This window comes from Rhodnius prolixus, unplaced genomic scaffold, assembly GCF_049639745.1.
Source record: "Rhodnius prolixus isolate KJV_2025 unplaced genomic scaffold, Rpr scaffold_4, whole genome shotgun sequence".
NCBI classification, from domain to species: domain Eukaryota; kingdom Metazoa; phylum Arthropoda; class Insecta; order Hemiptera; family Reduviidae; genus Rhodnius; species Rhodnius prolixus.
The window spans coordinates 39468991-39488220 of record NW_027411614.1 but is presented as its reverse complement, the minus strand read 5'-3'; the positions used below and the strand labels follow the sequence as shown (position 1 = coordinate 39488220).

Sequence of the window (19230 nt, the reverse complement as noted above, 5' to 3'; positions counted from 1 at the left end):
ATAGAAAGAAATTAGAAATGAATTTCTCTTTAACCTTGAAAACATATTGAAATTAGCAAAATCTAACAGACTACACTTGAAATTCTACAAAGAAACGCTACTTTTTTGAGTTAGAAATAGAAACAAAAAGATTCCTTAAAAATAGCCTCAAAAACAAATATTCATAAAAAGAAAGAAATAGAAACAAGCATGCAGCATCTTAAGCAAAGGACTCACACTTGACATTGGCACCATTCATATTGACAAACTTTTCTTTCTGTGCTGAAAATCATACAATAATTACAATATAAAATAAAAACAAAACTAAAATCTTCAGATAAAATACTGGTGAGGTAACATTCAAATATACAAATTCTTATTTTCAATGACTTTAAGTGAAAAACTTTCTTATTCTTATAAAATTTCTCATAAATAATTTACAATAAATTATGTTACAAAAACATTATATCATTAAAATACTTTTTGCTAGAACTAATTTAATTAAAGAAGTCATGATGGATCATTATCAGACACTGTTTCATCAACCAATTATGTTTACCGAAATTTGCCCTCTACAAAAAATTAATACGAAATCTTATTCTTGTACTCTTCCAAATACCAATATCAATATTGAAATGAAATTCTGCGGTATCTGTTTTTAGTTTTTCTGATGAGCAGATACGTTAGATAGACTGAATCGGAATGAAATGAACTTAGTTAACGTATGTACATGATCGGTAAATTTAATCCTTCAGAAAGCGACTACTTGAATTATATAACTCTACTCAGCCAATACTTTAAAAGTTTTTTTTGTGAAAAAATGTAGGGGACACAAAAAATGTAGAAGACACGAAGACTGTAAACTTAAAAGGCTGTAGTGTTTTATTTTCTTTTATACTAACATTCTTTAAAATATTTTCCAAATTTGACTCTTAAAGCCATAAAAATTAGCCTGTAGTGGTAAATTTGCACTACATATTTGTTTCTCTGTTTCGTGACTTAAGATTAATTAAAAGCAAATTTAAACTACTACTATTAGAATAGAGAAAAATATTCTCATAAAATGGGAGATCTATCCACGATTTTTTAATATAATCGACTTCCACATATCAGAAATAACCAATGAAATAGGCTTACGTGATATCAGTTCCTTGGCAATGACAGTATTTGGCGATTCATGTTTCCTGTGTATTATTTGCTTGAAAGACAAACACTTAAGTCCTGGAAACAATTCACACGTGCACCAGAACATCACAATAAGCAACAATGAACAAGGATAGAAGAAATTTACAAGTACCAATAAAATAATTACTTTTTCGTTCTACTTTTAAGTCTTGCAAAACTCCAGTACCTTCTTCAGCCACACGAATAAATATCTGGAAATTAAATTATTCAATTTTTTTTGGTTTATTCTTTGGTAAAAGTTCTAAAGAGAAGTTTAATAAATCAATGGATTAAAACCTACTTCTTCAAGAGAGGTGTCAGATACTCCATAAGAAACAATTTTATAATTAGAAAGATTAACATCTAATGAATTACAGAGTGCACTTAAACGAGAAATATCTTTTTCTGGCAAAACATACAGTACTTCATTTCCAATGTGTTCCAAAAATTCAGCTGATGGCACCGACTGCTGTATAAGTTTTGTTAAATCTAGAAATAAATTATTATCTTGTATAATAAATTTCCTAACAAGACAAATAAATATCACTGATTTTAACTTCATTTTCAACCAAATAAACAAAGTTTTACTTATATATATATATAAGTTATATGCTCCACCCACTTTTTTTTAAACGGCGGGAAATTTCGAAAAAATAAAAAACAAGTATTTAATAATTTTTAGTCTAGTTTATTTTCAGTGATTGATCCATTTTTTTAAACCCTTGTATCTCGAGAAAGGAGTCGGTGGCAGGCCACCAAGCGTTTTACTTCTCTCTGTATTTGTTCGTTTTTTTATTGTTAGTTGACGGTTTTATAACAGGAAAGGTGAGTAAACGGAAGTGTAACAGTAGTGGAGTGATTTACATTTTACAGAAGCTAAAAGTTCGAAATATTAGTGAAGATATAACAAGTTTAATTTCATAAATTTTTATTAAAAAGTTAGAAGAATTGCTACTGTTATCAGCGCACTTGTGGAGTGGGGATAGCCTGCTGTGTGTTATTGCATAGGGAGAGAAGTGAACTTAGTGCTGGCATCATACAGGTAAACACTGTCTGTTTGTATAATTGTCTGTTCGTCATCAAAAATATACTGATATCCAGAGAAAATGGACGAATCAAAATTTGTTTCTTTATTAACTCAATTTAAAAAAGATATTATAGGCGATTTAAATTGTAAATTAGAGAAAATAAATTGTTCTATTGACGAAAATAAAACGTTAATCGTCCAAAAAATAGCGTCACAAGAAGAAAGATTAAATAATATTGAAAGGGATTTGCGTAAAAAAATATTATTATACATGGACTGACAGAGTTAGACGAACAATCGTACTTTAAAACTGAAAAACAAGTAATAAATTTACTAAAAAATAAATTGAAAATCGAAGTAGAAGAATCTGAAATTGACTTAGTGAGGCGAATCGGTAGAAAATCTGAAGGGAAAGTCAGACCTATTTTAGTTACATTCACTACGTATAGAAGAAAAGTAATAGTGTTGAAAAATAAAAAACTACTGAAAGACCAAAATATATTTATAACAGAGGACTATCCGAAAAGTGTTTTAGAAATAAGAAAAAACCTGCAGGAAGAGTTTACTGAAATAAGAAAGTCAGGCAAGTTTGCGTTTATAAATTACGATAAAATAGTAATAAGAGAAGATAGAGAAATGAAATATAAAAATAAACGCAGACTTTCTCCAGAGTCGCCCAAAAGATCGTCTGCTCAAGAGAAAAAAGAGGAAAAAATTGAAAAGAGACATAAAATAGGAAAATCTTTAAATCAGAAACACAATATCACAACATTTTTTGGATCAAATAATGAAGGGAATTTAATGCAAAAGCGAAACCGTCTAGACAGTTTGAAGAAGAAGATGCATAGGATCAAACGGAAACTAGACTCAACGTTTGGGAAAACAACCAGGTCTGTCACAGGAAAAATCTTAATAAAAACGGATCATTACCGACTCCACATCATTCCCCAGAAAGACTGGTCATTGAGGGGAATTATGACCACAACCTCCCTGGTTTAATAATTGGATCATTAAATGACAGAACTCTAAAGACAGAGGATAGACTTCTAGAACTGGAAGAAGCTCTAAAAAGTATAAAAATTGATATTCTTGGTTTATGTGAAGTAAGGAGAAATGCTGAAAAAATTGTGCATCGGAAAAGTGGACTTATATTCTACTGCTTTGGGGAAACTCCGGGGCAAAAAGGAATAGGGTTCATTGTAAGGGAACGTCTAAAAGGAAGAATAGAAGAATTTAGAGGAATCTCAGAGAGGATTGCTATATTAAAATTAAAGATGAGGGAAAGTAAAACCCTGAGCGTAATTCAAGTTTATGCGCCTACTGCAGAAGCTAGGGAAGAGGAAAGGTCAGCATTTTTCTCTGCGCTGTCATTAGTTTTAGAAAAAGAAAAACAGAACTGGAAAAATAATGTCATAATAATGGGCGACTTTAATAGTCAAGTTGGTGTAAAAGAGACTGACGAAAACAGTACAGTCGGCCCTTATGGATATGGTAAGAGGAATGAGGCCGGCCAGGAATTAGTGAGCTTCTGCCAAGAACACGAAATGAAAATAATTAATACATTTTTCAAAAAGGGGGCTAGTAAGAAGTGGACGTGGATTTCTCCAAGTCAGCTATATAAAACCGAAATTGAGTACATCCTGGCAAAGAAGAAAGGAATGATAAAGAGGTACGATATAATTGGAAATTTAAACTTCAGTACTGATCACAGGCTTATAAAGGCGCAACTCTCTGAAGAATGGATGTGTAGGAGACCTCGCAGTCAGTGGAACACATCTCATATTGGAATAAGAGTATTGAAGGTAAATGGACAAATAGATCTACAAAGTAACTTGCAAAATATCTCTAATTTAAAATATACATGTCTTCAGGAAAACTGCAACCATCTGGAAGAGTTTATTAAAAATAGTTTTGAGGTAAACAAGGAAAATAAACTAACTAAATTCTCTGACAAAACAAAAGAACTAATAAACGAAAGAGAAAAACTGAAAAGAAAGAAAATTAAAAATTTCAATGATAAATTGGAATATAACACACTCTGCAAACTAACTAGGTTTCATATTAGAAAAGACATAAAGACATTTGAGGACAAATCAATTGAAAAGGCTTTAAACACAGATGGATCGATAAAAAAGATGAAAAAAGATTTACAAGAGGGCGTTTTCTGGAGTACTGGATTTAAAGATAATAGTGGGAAAATACAAACCAATAGGGGAAATATTATGAACACAGCTACAGAATTCTATGAAGAACTATACAGTTGTACAGATGGAGCATCTTACGACAAAAATGTGGAAGTTGACTGTCAAGAAGTACCTGTTTTTCAGAACAAGGAAGTTATCGCAGTTCTGAAAAAACTAAAAAAAGATAAGACGCCAGGTAACGACCGTATTACAAATGAAATGATAAAAGCAATAGCCCCAAGTATAATGGAAGAGCTAGTGGCGCTATTTAATAGGATTTTACAAGAACAAACAATTCCTATACAATGGCAGAGGGCAGATATAATTCTACTACATAAAAAAGGTGATTTCCACGACATAAATAATTACCGGCCCATTAGCCTCACATCGTGTATTGGTAAGTTCTTTATGAAGCTCATTCAAAATAGAATCCAACCAATTTTAAATATGTATCAGCCCATTGAGCAAGCAGGTTTCCGAAGTGGATACTCTACCTTAGATAATCTTCAAGTGCTAAACCAATTGATTGAGAAGTGTGAAGAATTTCAAATTGGACTCTACCTGGCCTTTGTCGACTTTACCAAAGCATTTGATTCTTTGGATCACACCTTCCTCTTCAAAGCCCTACAGAAACAAGCTATACCATCTCAAATTATCAATTTAATTAAAAACATATATCAAAATAACTATGCAAGAATTTTATTAGAAAAACCGGGACGATACTTTAGGTTACAAAAAGGTGTTAAACAGGGGGATCCGCTATCGCCTCTTTTCTTCAGCGCGGCTTTGCAAGAAATCTTTCAACAGCTGAGTTGGAGTAAGTTAGGTATAAGAGTGGATGATAAATATATAAACCATCTACGCTTTGCTGATGATATTGTACTAATTTCTAAGACCTCTGAACAATTACAATTTATGTTACACAGTCTTACAGATATGAGCAAGAAAGCTGGTCTCAGCATAAACCCTGGAAAGACACCTCTTGACTAATAGAAAAGAAGTGGATATTCAGGTAGAAGGCCGCAAATTGAACTGGAACCAAGATGTTATCTACCTGGGGCAGCTTATCTCATTTAAAGAAAGAAGCGAAAAGGAAGCAAAAAGAAGATGTGCTGTCGCCTGGAGGAAGTACTGGTCATTAAAGTTTATTTTAAAAAATAATAAGGTGAGTTTGGCGAATAAAATAAAAATTGTCAAGAGTTGTTTTTCCAGCGCTAACCTATGGTTCCCAAACTTGGTCCATCACACAAAAAATAGTAAAGAAAATAACTTCTACCCAGTCTGCAATAGAGAGAAATCTACTTAATATAAGTAGACTTCAAAAAATAAAGAATAAAATAATAAGAGGTACAACAAGATTAGATGATGTAATGAAGATAATTAAAGAATTTAAATGGAAATGGGCGGGTCACATTGCAAGACTATTTTTATTATACTTTATTTGCTTAAAAAATACAATTTTTGTAGCATGAGTTCAGCTGACTTTTAAATGGATCTAATAACAAAATAAACAAAACGAAAAAGAATTATGCTTATAAACAAATACAAAGAATAAGAAAGACCTTCAGTATCAAACTCATAACATCAACCTTCTGATATTTTACTTCATTAACTGTTTCTATAGCGTAATTCCATTCTAATATACATATATATACAAACACACATACATACACATATACATACATACATGTACTAGCATTAATGACTACTCCGCAACCATGGCACAATATTATTTCTTATAGTTAAACATTTTTTTAAATAAGTACATAGGTATTTAATTTTATATAAAGTAGTGCAGTTTAATACTCCTTAACAAAAACTTACAGTTTAAAATGTTGAGTATAAGGGTTGATTAAACGCCAAAAGGTACACAAATCAGCAAGTACCCAACATTTCATTCAAGCTTAGTTGATATAATTTAAGTAATTTTGCTGCATTAACTTTTCCTTCACATTTTTTAGAATTCATTAGATGTCACAGACCCTTATGCTGGCCAGTTCGTTCATAATATTATTTGGTTATAATTATGATAAAATGTATATTATATCTTCGTTTTTAAATAGGTACTTTATTTTAACTCTATTCCAAATTATTCTTCTGATTTATCTTTAATATGCCCTTTATTCTGAAGTTGTCACATCTTATACATGCATGTTAAAGTAGAAAAAGACAAAGTTAGAGTCGGCTACTGTTAAAATTTGAATCACGGAGGATTTAAAACAATATTTCAGACTTGAATTCGTCTTACTGAAATATTCGAGAGCACAAATAACACACAGTTATAACAAGTAGATTATTCAACAACAATTATTCATTTCTCAATTGTAATTTAATTTTACTTACAGTAAAATACTGGAATAATTAGCTGTCCTAAAAGTATGCAATACTTATTTATTTTATTATTACATAACATATATATAACATTGAGAGAAGAACAGCTACATTGAGAGTGTGATTGAAGAAAACTATATTATTTGCGATAAAGCCAGATAATTATTACCTATTATTATAAACGTTTGACTCCTACATAAAATAACAATTACTTTAATCGAAGAATGAACTTAAACCGACGATTTTATTAAAAATAAAATAATCGAAAACATTGATGTATGTTGGTGTAAGCATTTTTTTAAAAAAGTTTTTAAATTTTGTAGCCTCGTAATTTTTTTTATTTTTTATAACGTTTTCTTTTTAACCTGTAATTAATAGTTGGATTATTATAGATTAATAGATATTACAGTCAATCTACAGTGCTACTTGAACAAATTTTTTGTAGATGAAAATGGCCAGCATAAGGGTCTGTGACATCTAATAAATTCTAAAAAATGTGAAGGAAAAGTTAATGCAGCAAAATTACTTAAATTATATCAACTAAGCTTGAATGAAATGTTGGGTACTTGCTGATTTGTGTACCTTTTGGCGTTTAATCAACCCTTATACTCAACATTTTAAACTGTAAGTTTTTGTTAAGGAGATTTTTGTACCTTTTGGATAGATTTTCCATTTTGTCTATTTTGCAAAGTTACATATCTGCTTTACAGATTTTTTTAAAATTTGGAATAAGCAATTCTATTATTATAACCTGATAAGGTGTTAAGTTGGAACCATAACTACCATTGGAGAGATCTTTTTAAAGAATGATTATAGTTGCCATCCTCAATAACAATTTTTTTGAGAAAACGTTTTGAATAAAATAGGAAGGTATTTGTACGTAAAAAGCAAATTTAAACTGCGATTTCAGACCTTCCTTTTAAGAGGAGTAAGAAAAATAAACGGGCGATTACAGTACTTCTCCCTAAAAGGCAAAGAGGCAAAGATTTTGAATCGAACGACAATTCATTAATGTAAATAGGTTCACCCATTGATAATTTTAACGATTTCAGTACTTCCTCTTAGTAGGTGTAAGAGCATGATGGCACTTCACAGCCATGTAGAAGAGCTTTAATCACTTCTTCGTGCTAAATTTTATCAAAATCGGACAAAGCTTTATAGAAATATTGGTAATAATAGTTTTAGAAACGGCCTTACTTGGGTGGGGCAAACTCCCCTCCATATGAGGCATAGCGACGAGACTTTTAAAGTGCAAATCTGTACAAAATTTCGATTCGAATGACACTTCATTCATGAAAATCAGTTCACTTGTCGATAATTTGAAACGATTGCTATACTTCCCCTTAACTAGCGTAAGAGCAGATCGCCGCTTTAATGTTACGTAGGGGAGCCCTAACTCTATCATCCTACCAAATTTTATCAAAATCGGGCTAAGATTTACAGAGTAATTAGTAATAATAATTTTGAAGGGGGCCTTACATAAAGGGGGCTAACTCCTCTCTAATTCGGTGTACAGCGTTGAGACCCCCAAAAGGCACATCTACATAAAATTCCGAATCGAATGTCACCTCATTCATGAAAATCGGTTCTCGCGTTTAGGCGCTACGTAGTTTACAAAAAAGGTAACAACAACAACAACAACAACAACAACAAGAAGAACAACAACAACAATTTCTGAAAATGCCGTTTTTGCTCATTTTCGGCAACTTTTTTCTCGAAATCTATTAGGCCTGGGGGGTTGCAAAAAAATTACAGTTATAAAGGAGGGTTTGCCCTATATTTTAAAGAAAATTTGGGAATTTTATCTTTTATAGAAAAAGAGAAAAAAATTGTCAAAGTTGGGTGTTTTTTAACGTTACGCTTTTTCGTGCACTTTTTGACGATCAATCCTTATACAACTGTCCTACCGGACAGTTTTAATAAGGTCCAATTTGTCCAGCTCGGTATGCTCATTTGTGAAACAAAATTTATTTAAATATTTTGACCTATAAATTGCAAAAAATTTACATTCCAATAAAAGATGTATAATCGTATCAGAAAAATTATCCGAACAGAGAACACAATCACTTTCTGGCTTAAATTCATATTTTATGTTATTTACTATTATTCTTGGGAATTTATGATTTACTAAGCGTATTTGTGCTATAATCTTTATAAACTCAAATGGAATATTTAATCTAATATATGACTCTCTATTATCAAATGTAGTAACGAACCTGATGAAACTGTTATATTTAGTATTATAAATTTTGTTAATATCGATACTGACTAAATGGCATTTATAAGCATTAACTAAATTATTTTTATTTTTGTTCACCTCTATGTAGTTATTGCTTTCCCATAAGTGCACAGCTCCTATTTTTTCCAGACTACACCTGAGATAACTACACCAGTTGAAGGGCATTTGTTGACAATTATGAATACTGTACAATCTATTGTAACACATTCTAGGAATGCGATCATTACCCATTTTGAGCAGTGTTACCCACCAGCTAATTAATCTTTTAAAAATTTGTAACTCCAAGTGAACTCTGCCAGTTTCAAATCTTAACAATGCATCAGGAGTTGATCTAGGCAATTGAAGAAGCGACTTGAAGAATTTTATCTGGACCTTGTCTAGCGGATCAGCGTAAGGAAGTGACCACACTTCACCACAGTATAACAACACACTAGCAACCATTGAGTCGAACAGTACCTCCTTTGCTTCCCAAGTATCCGATTTACCTTTACACAATATCCCTTTGACTTTCGTTGCCGCGGCAATCCCTAAAGACGTGTTGTGCTCACTTGTTCTTTTAAATTTACCATTCGCAGTAAAAACTAGGCCCAAATACTTAAATTCTCTCACGATTCCAATCTCCCTTTTATTATAGAAACATTTTCTATGTTCACCTAGCTTTGGCCCTTTATGAAAGGGTAAGACTTTTGTTTTATCAATGTTCACATTTAGGGAATTGGAACAATATTCATGTAAAAGGTCCAGCTTGAACTGCACGTCCTGCCAAGAGAAACCCAAAATGACAATATCATCCGCGTATAAGAGCATTAGTACATCCTCTTTCTGGTCGACACTAACACCCACCGCTCCATGATTCCTAAAGAAGTGGATGATGTCCTGTAAGTACAGGCTAAACAAAAGAGGGCTAAGGTTCTCCCCCTGAAGGACTCCCTCAGAGACATTAAATTCGTTAGTAATTTCCCTGTTGTTTTCAATGAATACTGACGCCTTTTCATACAGGTCCTTTATTATATTTACAGCTCTGCCATATATGGCTACGTCATTTAATTTTTCCCATAATTTCCCATGAGACAGAGAATCAAAAGCCCGCTGAAAGTCTACGAATATTCCAAAGACTTTAGCTCTTTTAACACGCAGATGAATATTCACCAGAGAGGACAACGAAAAGACAGCATCTCTACAACCTCTTTGCTGTCTAAATCCCATCTGCTCTTCAGAAATAATATTTTTACCTTCAACCCAATCAACCAATCGCTTGTTTAAGATTTTAGTAAATATTTTAACTAAATTATTGACAAGTGCATTCCCAATAATTTCTCTTTCCTAATAGATTTCATTAAAATTAAATATATTACTTTTTAAAACAACAATCTGCTTAATTCAGAAATTATGCAACAGTGGTAATAATACTTTTATAGATGTTTATAATGCATGGATTTGTTTAAAATGAAACATGAAAAACCTCAGTCTTCAGTGTGACTGCAAATGATTTAGATATTGGTTAACATCTAAATACTTAGAGAAATATAAAGTATTAGCCTTGAACATTATCATGAAGGGATGAAGGAAACAACTCTTTTCTATGAAATGTATACGGTAGCGATCTTAATCTAAAGCTCAGATTTTACTAAGAAAAAAATAAAAAAAATTAATGGTACTTGAGACAAATGATTAATTCTAAAAAAAATACCCACTTAGCAGGGAAGGGATTAGCTATGAGGTTAGCATACTGGACTCCCACGCGGAGGTCCCGGGATCGAATCCAGCTGCTGACCCTTAGATTTTTTCTTCCTAGGAGCTTCTTACTGCCCGGTGATGGACAGTGTTGTCTGTAACGAGAGAACACTGTCCGGAGGCCGGCAGTGCACTGAAAAAAGCTCCGGGCGCCAATAACCTTAGATGTTGACGCGCCTTATATCATAAAATAATAATAATAATACCCACTTAGCAACAAATTTTAGAATAAGAACCTGAGAAGATTCACACTATATCTCTCAGTTCTTAAAACTATTTACACATATAAGAATTAGTAAAAAAAATCCTTACAAAACTAATTTATATATTTTTAACGGAAGCTTAATTATATGTTTTACCTTCCACGCTGGAATTGTTAGGGCTCTTCTTCTGATTTCCTTCAACCTTTAAAAACAAGCACAAGAGCTAATGTTACAGAATAAATTTATTCTAACGTAAAAATGTGAAACCCATATTTTAAAACAATCAGTAAGAAACTAGGGCTTAAATGTTAGGCTTTCTTTTAATAATTGCTTTACTTCTTGAATGTATTCCAGAGTAAACCCAACATTGAAAATGTAGCAATCCCGAGAAACAGTAACAAAAATGGATACCTGTCCTTCGGACGGAGCGTTCAATGTATAAGATGCTCTTTCAATAGTTAAATGGTAACCGGATCCAAACGTTCTCTTTAGAAATAAGCTAGTACCACAGCAGATAAGTTTTCCATTGGCAATTATGGCGATTCTATCTCCCAGTAAATCCGCTTCATCCATGTAATGCGTAGTTAATATCACGGTTTTACCTATAATTTGTAATTGAAAAGGGCATTATTAAAGTTAAAAAACAAACAAAAATGGGATTTACTAATATACCTCTTTTATATTTGATGAGAAGTTCCCAGATAGATCTTCTGGAATATGGATCAACGCCAGAGGTTGGTTCATCCAAAATTATAGTTCTATATTTTAAAAGTTCAATAAATCTTATAACTTAATATCATAACATCAAACTTACACACTAAATAAAACAATTTCAGAAATATTACCTGGAACCGCCAATAAATGCTACGGCTACAGACAGTTTGCGCTGCATTCCACCTGAAAGTGTTGAAGACAAAGCATCACGTTTATGTGGCAACCCTAGGTCCACTAACATTTCTTCAATTTCATTTTTAATCATTTCGGCTTTTCTCGAGCTACCACATCTTAACATCCCATAAAACCATAGATGTTCTTCTACGGTTAATCTACGATTAACAGAATGTTAGAATTACAATGCAAGAGATATGAATTTGTTTAAGAACATTTATTAAAAAAACTTACAAAAAGCAAATCAGATTTTTTTTTTAATCTAAATAAAATACTACCTATTAAAGAGAACATTATGCTGAGGACACAATCCCAAATTGTTTCGCACTTTATTCATATCAGTCCGAATATCAAACCCATTTATTACAGCTGTACCACTGGTGGGCGGAAAGAGCCCAGTTAACATTGAGCTAAAAGAAAATATCAAAATAACATAAGAATCTATAAATAATAAAGGAGAAAGAAACAATTGCCTTGAGTATCTTCATGATGAACATTTTTTCCTTCGGCTGGGCCAACTAATTTCATCATGCTATAATATTCTCTAACTGGGTAGAGTAAATGTTATTGATATTTACTGTAGCTATAATAATACATATTATAAGTGGTTCGAAGGTAAAAAAAGAGAACAAAATTTGGTAAAAGTACAGGATATTCTTGTAGTGAAATCTTTCTAATTTTCAGCAGATCGCATTTTTGTTAAACATTAAATAAATCTAAATCGAAAATTTTCAATAAACAATTAATGTGAGATAACTGCCTTACATTGTGGTAGTTTTGCCAGCACCATTGTGACCAAGAAATGAAGTGATTTGCCCTTCATAAAACTTTATAGATATATCATTAACTGCCACTTTACCATTTCTAAAAACTTTTCTGAGGCTATTAACAATCACACCTGCGTTCAAATCAGTTGGATCTTTTTCAAAATTTACATTACTAGCATTTTCTGAAAGAGGATGGATATATTTGTATTAAAACAAATATTTTAAGATTAATTTATAAATTATTGTTTAAAAGAAAATTACCTCTAACGCTTTCATTATCAGCCAACACTTTTGTAACTTCTTTTCCTGACCAATAAGAAAGTGTAAAAGGAAAATACCATGGTCTTGGAATCCCATACTGTCCTTTAAAATAGAAAAAATATTCTTTGTATTATGTTAAATCGATTGAATGCAAAATAATAAGGATATGCTTACTAACCAGGGAAAACAGCTTCTACATACCATGTTAGAACAAGGTAGATTACGAAATCAACTATTAACATATACATCACTGAAACTAAATTAAATTCGTCATTATATATAGGGCTTCGTTGAATATTAGCCCACTGCATGCCAACTCCCTGCTCTTCATAAGATGCTATATAGGATGCACCAACGCCCAAAGCAACGTTTGCCGAGAGACTCTGCAATCCAGTACTTATATATATTTAACAACATATAGAGATACAAAAACTAAATTGAGATTAATGTTAAGTAATTTATAAGATTCCACACAACTTATAAAAAAAAAACCAACAATGCAAATGAAGAAATAAAAATTGTTGAACTATAAACTCACCAAAAGAGTCTTGTGAAGCGGTGTAAGATATGCCATCCATCTGGCTAGAAAAAGATATGGAAGATAGAATATAATGAAAATTATACCCGCACAAGCTGCAGCAAGATTGGCTTTAGAAAAAAATACTGATATCAAAAATGCTTGAGCAATTGTAGCTAAAGTGTAGCAAAATAGAAAGAGGTACAGCACAAAGGGATCACTGTTGATGAAAACTTTACCATACTGTAAACATTTATAAAAATTTATTAAAAAATACCTTCTTCAAAAAAATCTACTTCATTTAACAATAAAGCAGTACTTACGACAAGAATTAATACAAGCGCCACTAATGTAACGCTCATAGGAATAAGGCTATCCACAAACCAACCAATCCAATGTATACCATTTCCTAATCCCATTACTCGCATGGTTTCTTTCAACCTTTGTTCCTTTTCGTAAACAATGCTTTTGACAATCATGGTAAAAGAATAAGACCATGATAACACCAGAAACATTGGAAACGTCGTTGATATTACCATTATAAATCTAAATAAAACAAAATGCTTTTCATTTTGTTATGCAATTATTGCTAAACTTAACATTCTATTCTAATAACAGAAATAACTTTATATATACATAAAAAATAAATTACTAACTCGTCACTAATGTAACAGGGATAAGGGAATTGTTGGAAAATAATTCCAGGTAAATCCCTTCGCCCTGTTTGTTCACTAATAATACTATAGTCAATCAAATCTTGAAGATATGCAAAACCATAAGTTATGTATTTAAGATCGATTATTGGTTTTCTTCTTGGTTCAATCCTCATAAGCCTATCCAGAATGTATTCTGTGTTGTCTACACGCTCTGTGTTCATTCTACAAAAAATAACCAATAAGTCAATTACATCTTTTATTATCTTCAAAACAAATTTAAGCAAAAGAGAAAATGTGCCTCTTTTTCAATACCTTATCTTGTAAGTAGTGAGCGGAGAAAGTTTATCCCAACCAGGAGATTCAAATTGGACTAAAGCCCACAGTTTATTGAAATAAATTAATCGCATCGCTTCGTTTTCTGCTTCTTCTGTGCTATTATAACCACGGATTTTATTCTGTTCATAGCACTAAAATATATAAGGAATAATAAAAGATAAAAATTTAAATTACATTTTGATAAAATTCATTTCTAAAATGAGGTTACAGTAAATGAAACCAAAGCGGATCTCAGCGAAGATAATACATACGATTACATTCCATTTTTGTTTTTGTAAAAAAATGTATTTAATATTTAGTGTGGTTTATAATAAAAAACCAGTTTTTTCTTAAAAAATGTTGCTAGTATAAATGATTTTTGGCTCATTAAATGTAATGACTGTTCGGTTAAAAAAAGATGCTTAATATTAAATATTGTATGAAAACTGGGGATCTAAGAATTATTAACAATGAAGACAATTTTTAAACACACCGCAACACATTAGTATTAAAAATATTTTAAATACGTTGTTAAAATTATTCATGAGTATTAACAATAAGGTTAAGCATACAATTTTAAGGTAAATTGATTCCTGAACGAATTAAAAAAAAAGAAACATTTTGATTGGGTAGAAGTCAGCAAATAGGAAGATTGGTTTCATACGACCGTGTGGGGATGCTTACGATGAATCAGAAAGCATTATAACTAAATTGGTATCGGTTCACTTTATAAGTGTAAACAGTTAAGTGCTGCATTAAAATATGGCAACCAGAAGTAATCTATTTCCACATTTACCTATTATGAAAATCGGACATTATACTTTAGGAGAAACTTTAGGTATAGGTTCTTTTGGCAAAGTTAAAATTGGCTCTCATCAACTAACAAATCATGAAGTGGCTGTAAAAATTCTTAACAGAGAGAAAATAAAAAGTTTCGAACTGACTAGTAATGTAAGACGAGAAATTCAACATCTCAAACATTTTCGGCACCCCCACATTATTAAATTATATCAAGTAATCAGCACTGCAAATGATATATTTATGATCATGGAATATGCTCCCGGAGGTGAAAGCAAACCTTGGGAAATTATGAATCAATTATTTAAAGCAATGAAGTCACTAGATTTTGAATGGAAATTAGTGGACTCATATCACGTTCATGTAAGGACAAAGAAGCCTAACACCAAAGATAAATATATTGTAATTTCCTTACAACTCTAAAAAATACAATCTTATAGACTTTAAAAGTATATCCAGTGATCTAGAAATACCACACACGAAATCGAAAATCGTCAAACTTCAACTCATTACACAAGGGGTTTTCTTCAAATGTGTGCTTCTTTAATCGCACATCTAATGCAGTACATTTTTACATAATACTTTAAAAATCAATAAGTTAATGTATTTTATTATTACATAAAACTAACATAGCAAAAACTAAACACTATACCTCCAAAAACTGTGAAATTATTCCTAAACCCTCCGGTATTGGATTGGCTCCAAACTGTGCTTGTTTAGGCATTGGACCTTCAGGAATTTCTGAACCTGGCGTTTTAGTAGATGTCATATTTAAACTGTAAACAATTGTCTAATTCTAAATTTACGAAGTAAAGCTTAATTAAAAAATTATCAATTATATATAATTAATTATTTTTATATTTAGCATTTTTTAAACCAATTAAATTGAATTTCAGTGTATTGAACAAATTTGTCAGATGTGATAAAAATATAAATGGAAATTCTCAGCACCAAAATGATTAATAAACCTCTGATGGATATCCAAAACCGGTCAGGAATATAAATAGTGCGGGTTAAGAAGGATATAATCAATGATGTTACCCAGCAGTCCGGCCCATCTACACTTTCAGCATACACATTATACCAGTAGTACAATTATGCATGTCATGTACAAATCTATTATTTCACAGAAACTGGATTTACACATATTTATAAATAAATGTCTCATATAAAAAATGAAAGACGTATTATGGAGTTAGATATGTAAATTAAATTTTACCAATTGTAAGTGAAATTCTAAAAACCGTTCTGAAAGAAAAACCATTCATTATTACATAATAAAGTAACAAGGCAGAACGAACTTTGACATCGAAAATGAAATGATAAGGTGATTTTGTTTTCATTTCCGATTGCTCAGAGATGAAATAAACACAGGTTCTCCCTGAATTTTTTTTTTTAAAGGAGATACTCATTAAACATTATGTAATAAATACAAAAATCTGAATCTTATTTTATTAACAAATAAATATTCTCTCACTTTTTTGCAGTCCTGCGCAGAAGAACCAAATAATTATTCAGATCCATGGTAATGTTAGAATATTCTGGGTTCAAAAACTTTTGTCCTACGGATGAATTTAGGAATCCCTGAAATATTTATGTCATATAATCATTGTAACTGAAACTATATCATAAATGATTGAAAAAAAAAAAAACTTATAATACAATAATCTAATTCAGAATAATAGATATACCTGAATTGAACGAAGATTAGTCATATAAGTGCTAGGTACATCTCTATTTAATGGAAAAGTTTGATTGGCCCATATTTCTAGCAAATTTTTCAGCAAGATCATGGATTCAAAGGATTCATTGACACGCTTCATAATTCTTTCGGTGGCAGGTGTTACTGGGGTGAACAAAATTCTTCCACTAAATATAAGGAATATATTTTATACATTTATCTTTTAAATCTTAATATTGTTTCAAACAATGACACTGCCACCTACATAATAAATGGCTTTATGATTCTCCACAGAAACATCAAACCGCTGTTATTTTCTATGGTGAAAAACAATTCATTGCAATCAGGAGACACTTCAGGATCATATTGATACTTTATAATAGACCTGTTTTTAAACAGATCCTGTAAAGAATCAGATCTGAAACAACGGATAACAAAACATTTATAACAAGAATACACAAAGTTAATTTTTATTACGTTTCACTCGTTCTTCAACGCCCAACTAATTATTTAAATTTGCCACAACACCTACTAACAATTTAAGAAAGGTGATTTACTTTGCCTGATTTTAGTAAAAACTACAAGATCTGTGTAATTTTTTTTTTTCGGCTCCAACTGAACAAATTTTTAATATTTCTTTGGGGCTAATAATAATTTAAAAAAACGATTATATTGCAGTTCAATAATTTATTGATCAATTAACGGAAAAAAATAGTGAACATTAAAATTGAACCAAATGTGTTTTCTTTTCAGTTATGAGTGAGGTAAAAAAGGTAATGAAGACAATCATTAAAAGATGAAGTCCAATTTACGGTGTTTTTACTGAACATGTAAATATTCAAAAGAGAGGTAGAGCAGTTAACAAAAAAAAATCTGGAATGCAACATGTAAAAGCATGAAAGCTATAGATGAAAAAAGTTCTTAGTTTTCTGCATATATGTAAGTTCTAAAGAAATAAGAAGCAAAACATTGTACAGTTAACTGAAGTTATTCTCTAATAGAGCTGGCGCACATTTCTCTTAATATTTATTCCTAGAATCACTTATACTTTACTCATTTCGAGTAATATTATTTTATGAAAAAAAAAATAATAATAAATAAAAATACCTTGTAGTCTCCCCACCATCACTCAAGAAATCCTTAATTGCATTATTTGCACGATTGCCGCCGCACAAAAACTTCAATATTAATGATGTAGCTTCTTCAAATTGTGTAATTTTTATGGACATCATTTTATTTTCTAAATTTTGATAATAAAGTATTCCTCTTGATACACTGACAAAGTAATAGATGTATTAACAAAAAAAAAAAATAAATAAATAAATATAAAAGAATCTGGAAGATATTATTTCTTACTCATTTTTTTGGATTGATGAAATGGAGGCAATCAATTGATTCCACTCTTTCCAACTAATAAAATTATCTAAATTTTGTTGTAAGTAATATCTCAACTGCAAAAATTAAGGAATAAATGTACATGTAGCTTATGTCACAATTTTTACTAAACAAAATAGGTTCTTTGGGAATCTTTGGTCTTTCTCTTACTGCATTTCTCAATTTCAAATCATCATCTAATATGGAATATTTGCTGAACACAATTACCATTAAGTTTATTCGAAACAAAGCATTATTCCAATTAGTGCTCATAAATAATATAAATGAGATATTAAAACATTGCTGGATGTTTTCTCGAAACAAATTATATTACATTGTTTACTTATTAACAATTTCTTATTTCAAAAGATTTTCCTGAATCATTGATTGAACTAGTCTTCTACTGGACAGTAGATTTATTCTCTAAATTAAAACAATACTTCCGGATAATATGGCACAACTGCAAGCAAAATGCTGAAGTTTTGTAAGTGAGCCCTTTATGCGGAGAACTGAATTTCACGCCAATTTAATGTAAACAGAAAATTAATAAATCGGAATTGGAAAAAGAGAAAAACACTAGAATGTGAACTTTAAGTAAATGACCCTTTTTCTTTTTTTTAACAAGACACTTTTATACCTGATATTTGGTATCTGAATTCTCTAAGTCATCGTTTAGCAAATTTCTTAAAGTAACTAATTGTTCATTGTTCAGCTCACAAAAATCATTTAAGAATGATTCATCTTCGTGGAATTCATTGCACATTTCTAGTCTTGAACTATTGTATATTAAGGAGAGAGGACCCTAAAAATAAATTTGTTTTTAACTAAATAGGTAACAAATTTAAATTTAAAACAATATTATCTTGAAATGAGTATTTTCATACATTTTTAAAATTTCCATTGGTAATATTATAATTTATAAACTGTTCCAAACTGTCTGCTGAAATATTTAAATTATTTTCCAATATTTTGGCGTTTAGTTCATCAGGATTTTTAAGCAATTGCCTTAGGTTTATTGAATCTGGAAAAATAAACAAATTCATACACGGGACAAGGCCATTCTTGGGGTTGTATTATTCAGCAACATGTGAGCAATCAATAGACTGGATATCG

At 30.9% G+C, this 19230-nt stretch overlaps 1 protein-coding gene across 17 annotated transcripts in view; it reads right to left on the bottom strand.

The window, feature by feature from the left end:
• LOC141456262 (phospholipid-transporting ATPase ABCA1-like) overlaps positions 1–19230 on the bottom strand; it is a 46285-nt gene that overhangs the window by 20902 nt on the left and 6153 nt on the right. For 15 of the 17 annotated variants that reach the window (XR_012459681.1, XR_012459680.1, XR_012459679.1 and 12 more), the window contains exons 5-28: positions 19002–19138; positions 18755–18919; positions 18100–18194; positions 17851–18018; positions 17009–17161; positions 16754–16931; positions 16540–16646; positions 15715–15838; positions 14262–14416; positions 13950–14171; positions 13617–13839; positions 13315–13536; positions 12955–13159; positions 12777–12878; positions 12514–12697; positions 12027–12158; positions 11706–11906; positions 11533–11618; positions 11272–11462; positions 11017–11062; positions 1445–1632; positions 1292–1355; positions 1117–1200; positions 217–261 (exon numbers count right to left, since the gene is read on the bottom strand). Coding sequence is in view for 14 of the 17 variants with exons in the window: in XM_074132086.1 (XP_073988187.1) it covers positions 217–261; positions 1117–1200; positions 1292–1355; positions 1445–1632; positions 11017–11062; positions 11272–11462; positions 11533–11618; positions 11706–11906; positions 12027–12158; positions 12514–12697; positions 12777–12878; positions 12955–13159; positions 13315–13536; positions 13617–13839; positions 13950–14171; positions 14262–14416; positions 15715–15838; positions 16540–16646; positions 16754–16931; positions 17009–17161; positions 17851–18018; positions 18100–18194; positions 18755–18919; positions 19002–19138 (3477 nt within the window). In the remaining 3 variants the exon portion in view is untranslated. The remainder of the gene's footprint in view (positions 1–216; positions 262–1116; positions 1201–1291; positions 1356–1444; positions 1633–11016; positions 11063–11271; positions 11463–11532; positions 11619–11705; positions 11907–12026; positions 12159–12513; positions 12698–12776; positions 12879–12954; positions 13160–13314; positions 13537–13616; positions 13840–13949; positions 14172–14261; positions 14417–15714; positions 15839–16539; positions 16647–16753; positions 16932–17008; positions 17162–17850; positions 18019–18099; positions 18195–18754; positions 18920–19001; positions 19139–19230) is intronic. The other 2 variants (XM_074132083.1, XM_074132088.1) reach the window with 2 other exon arrangements.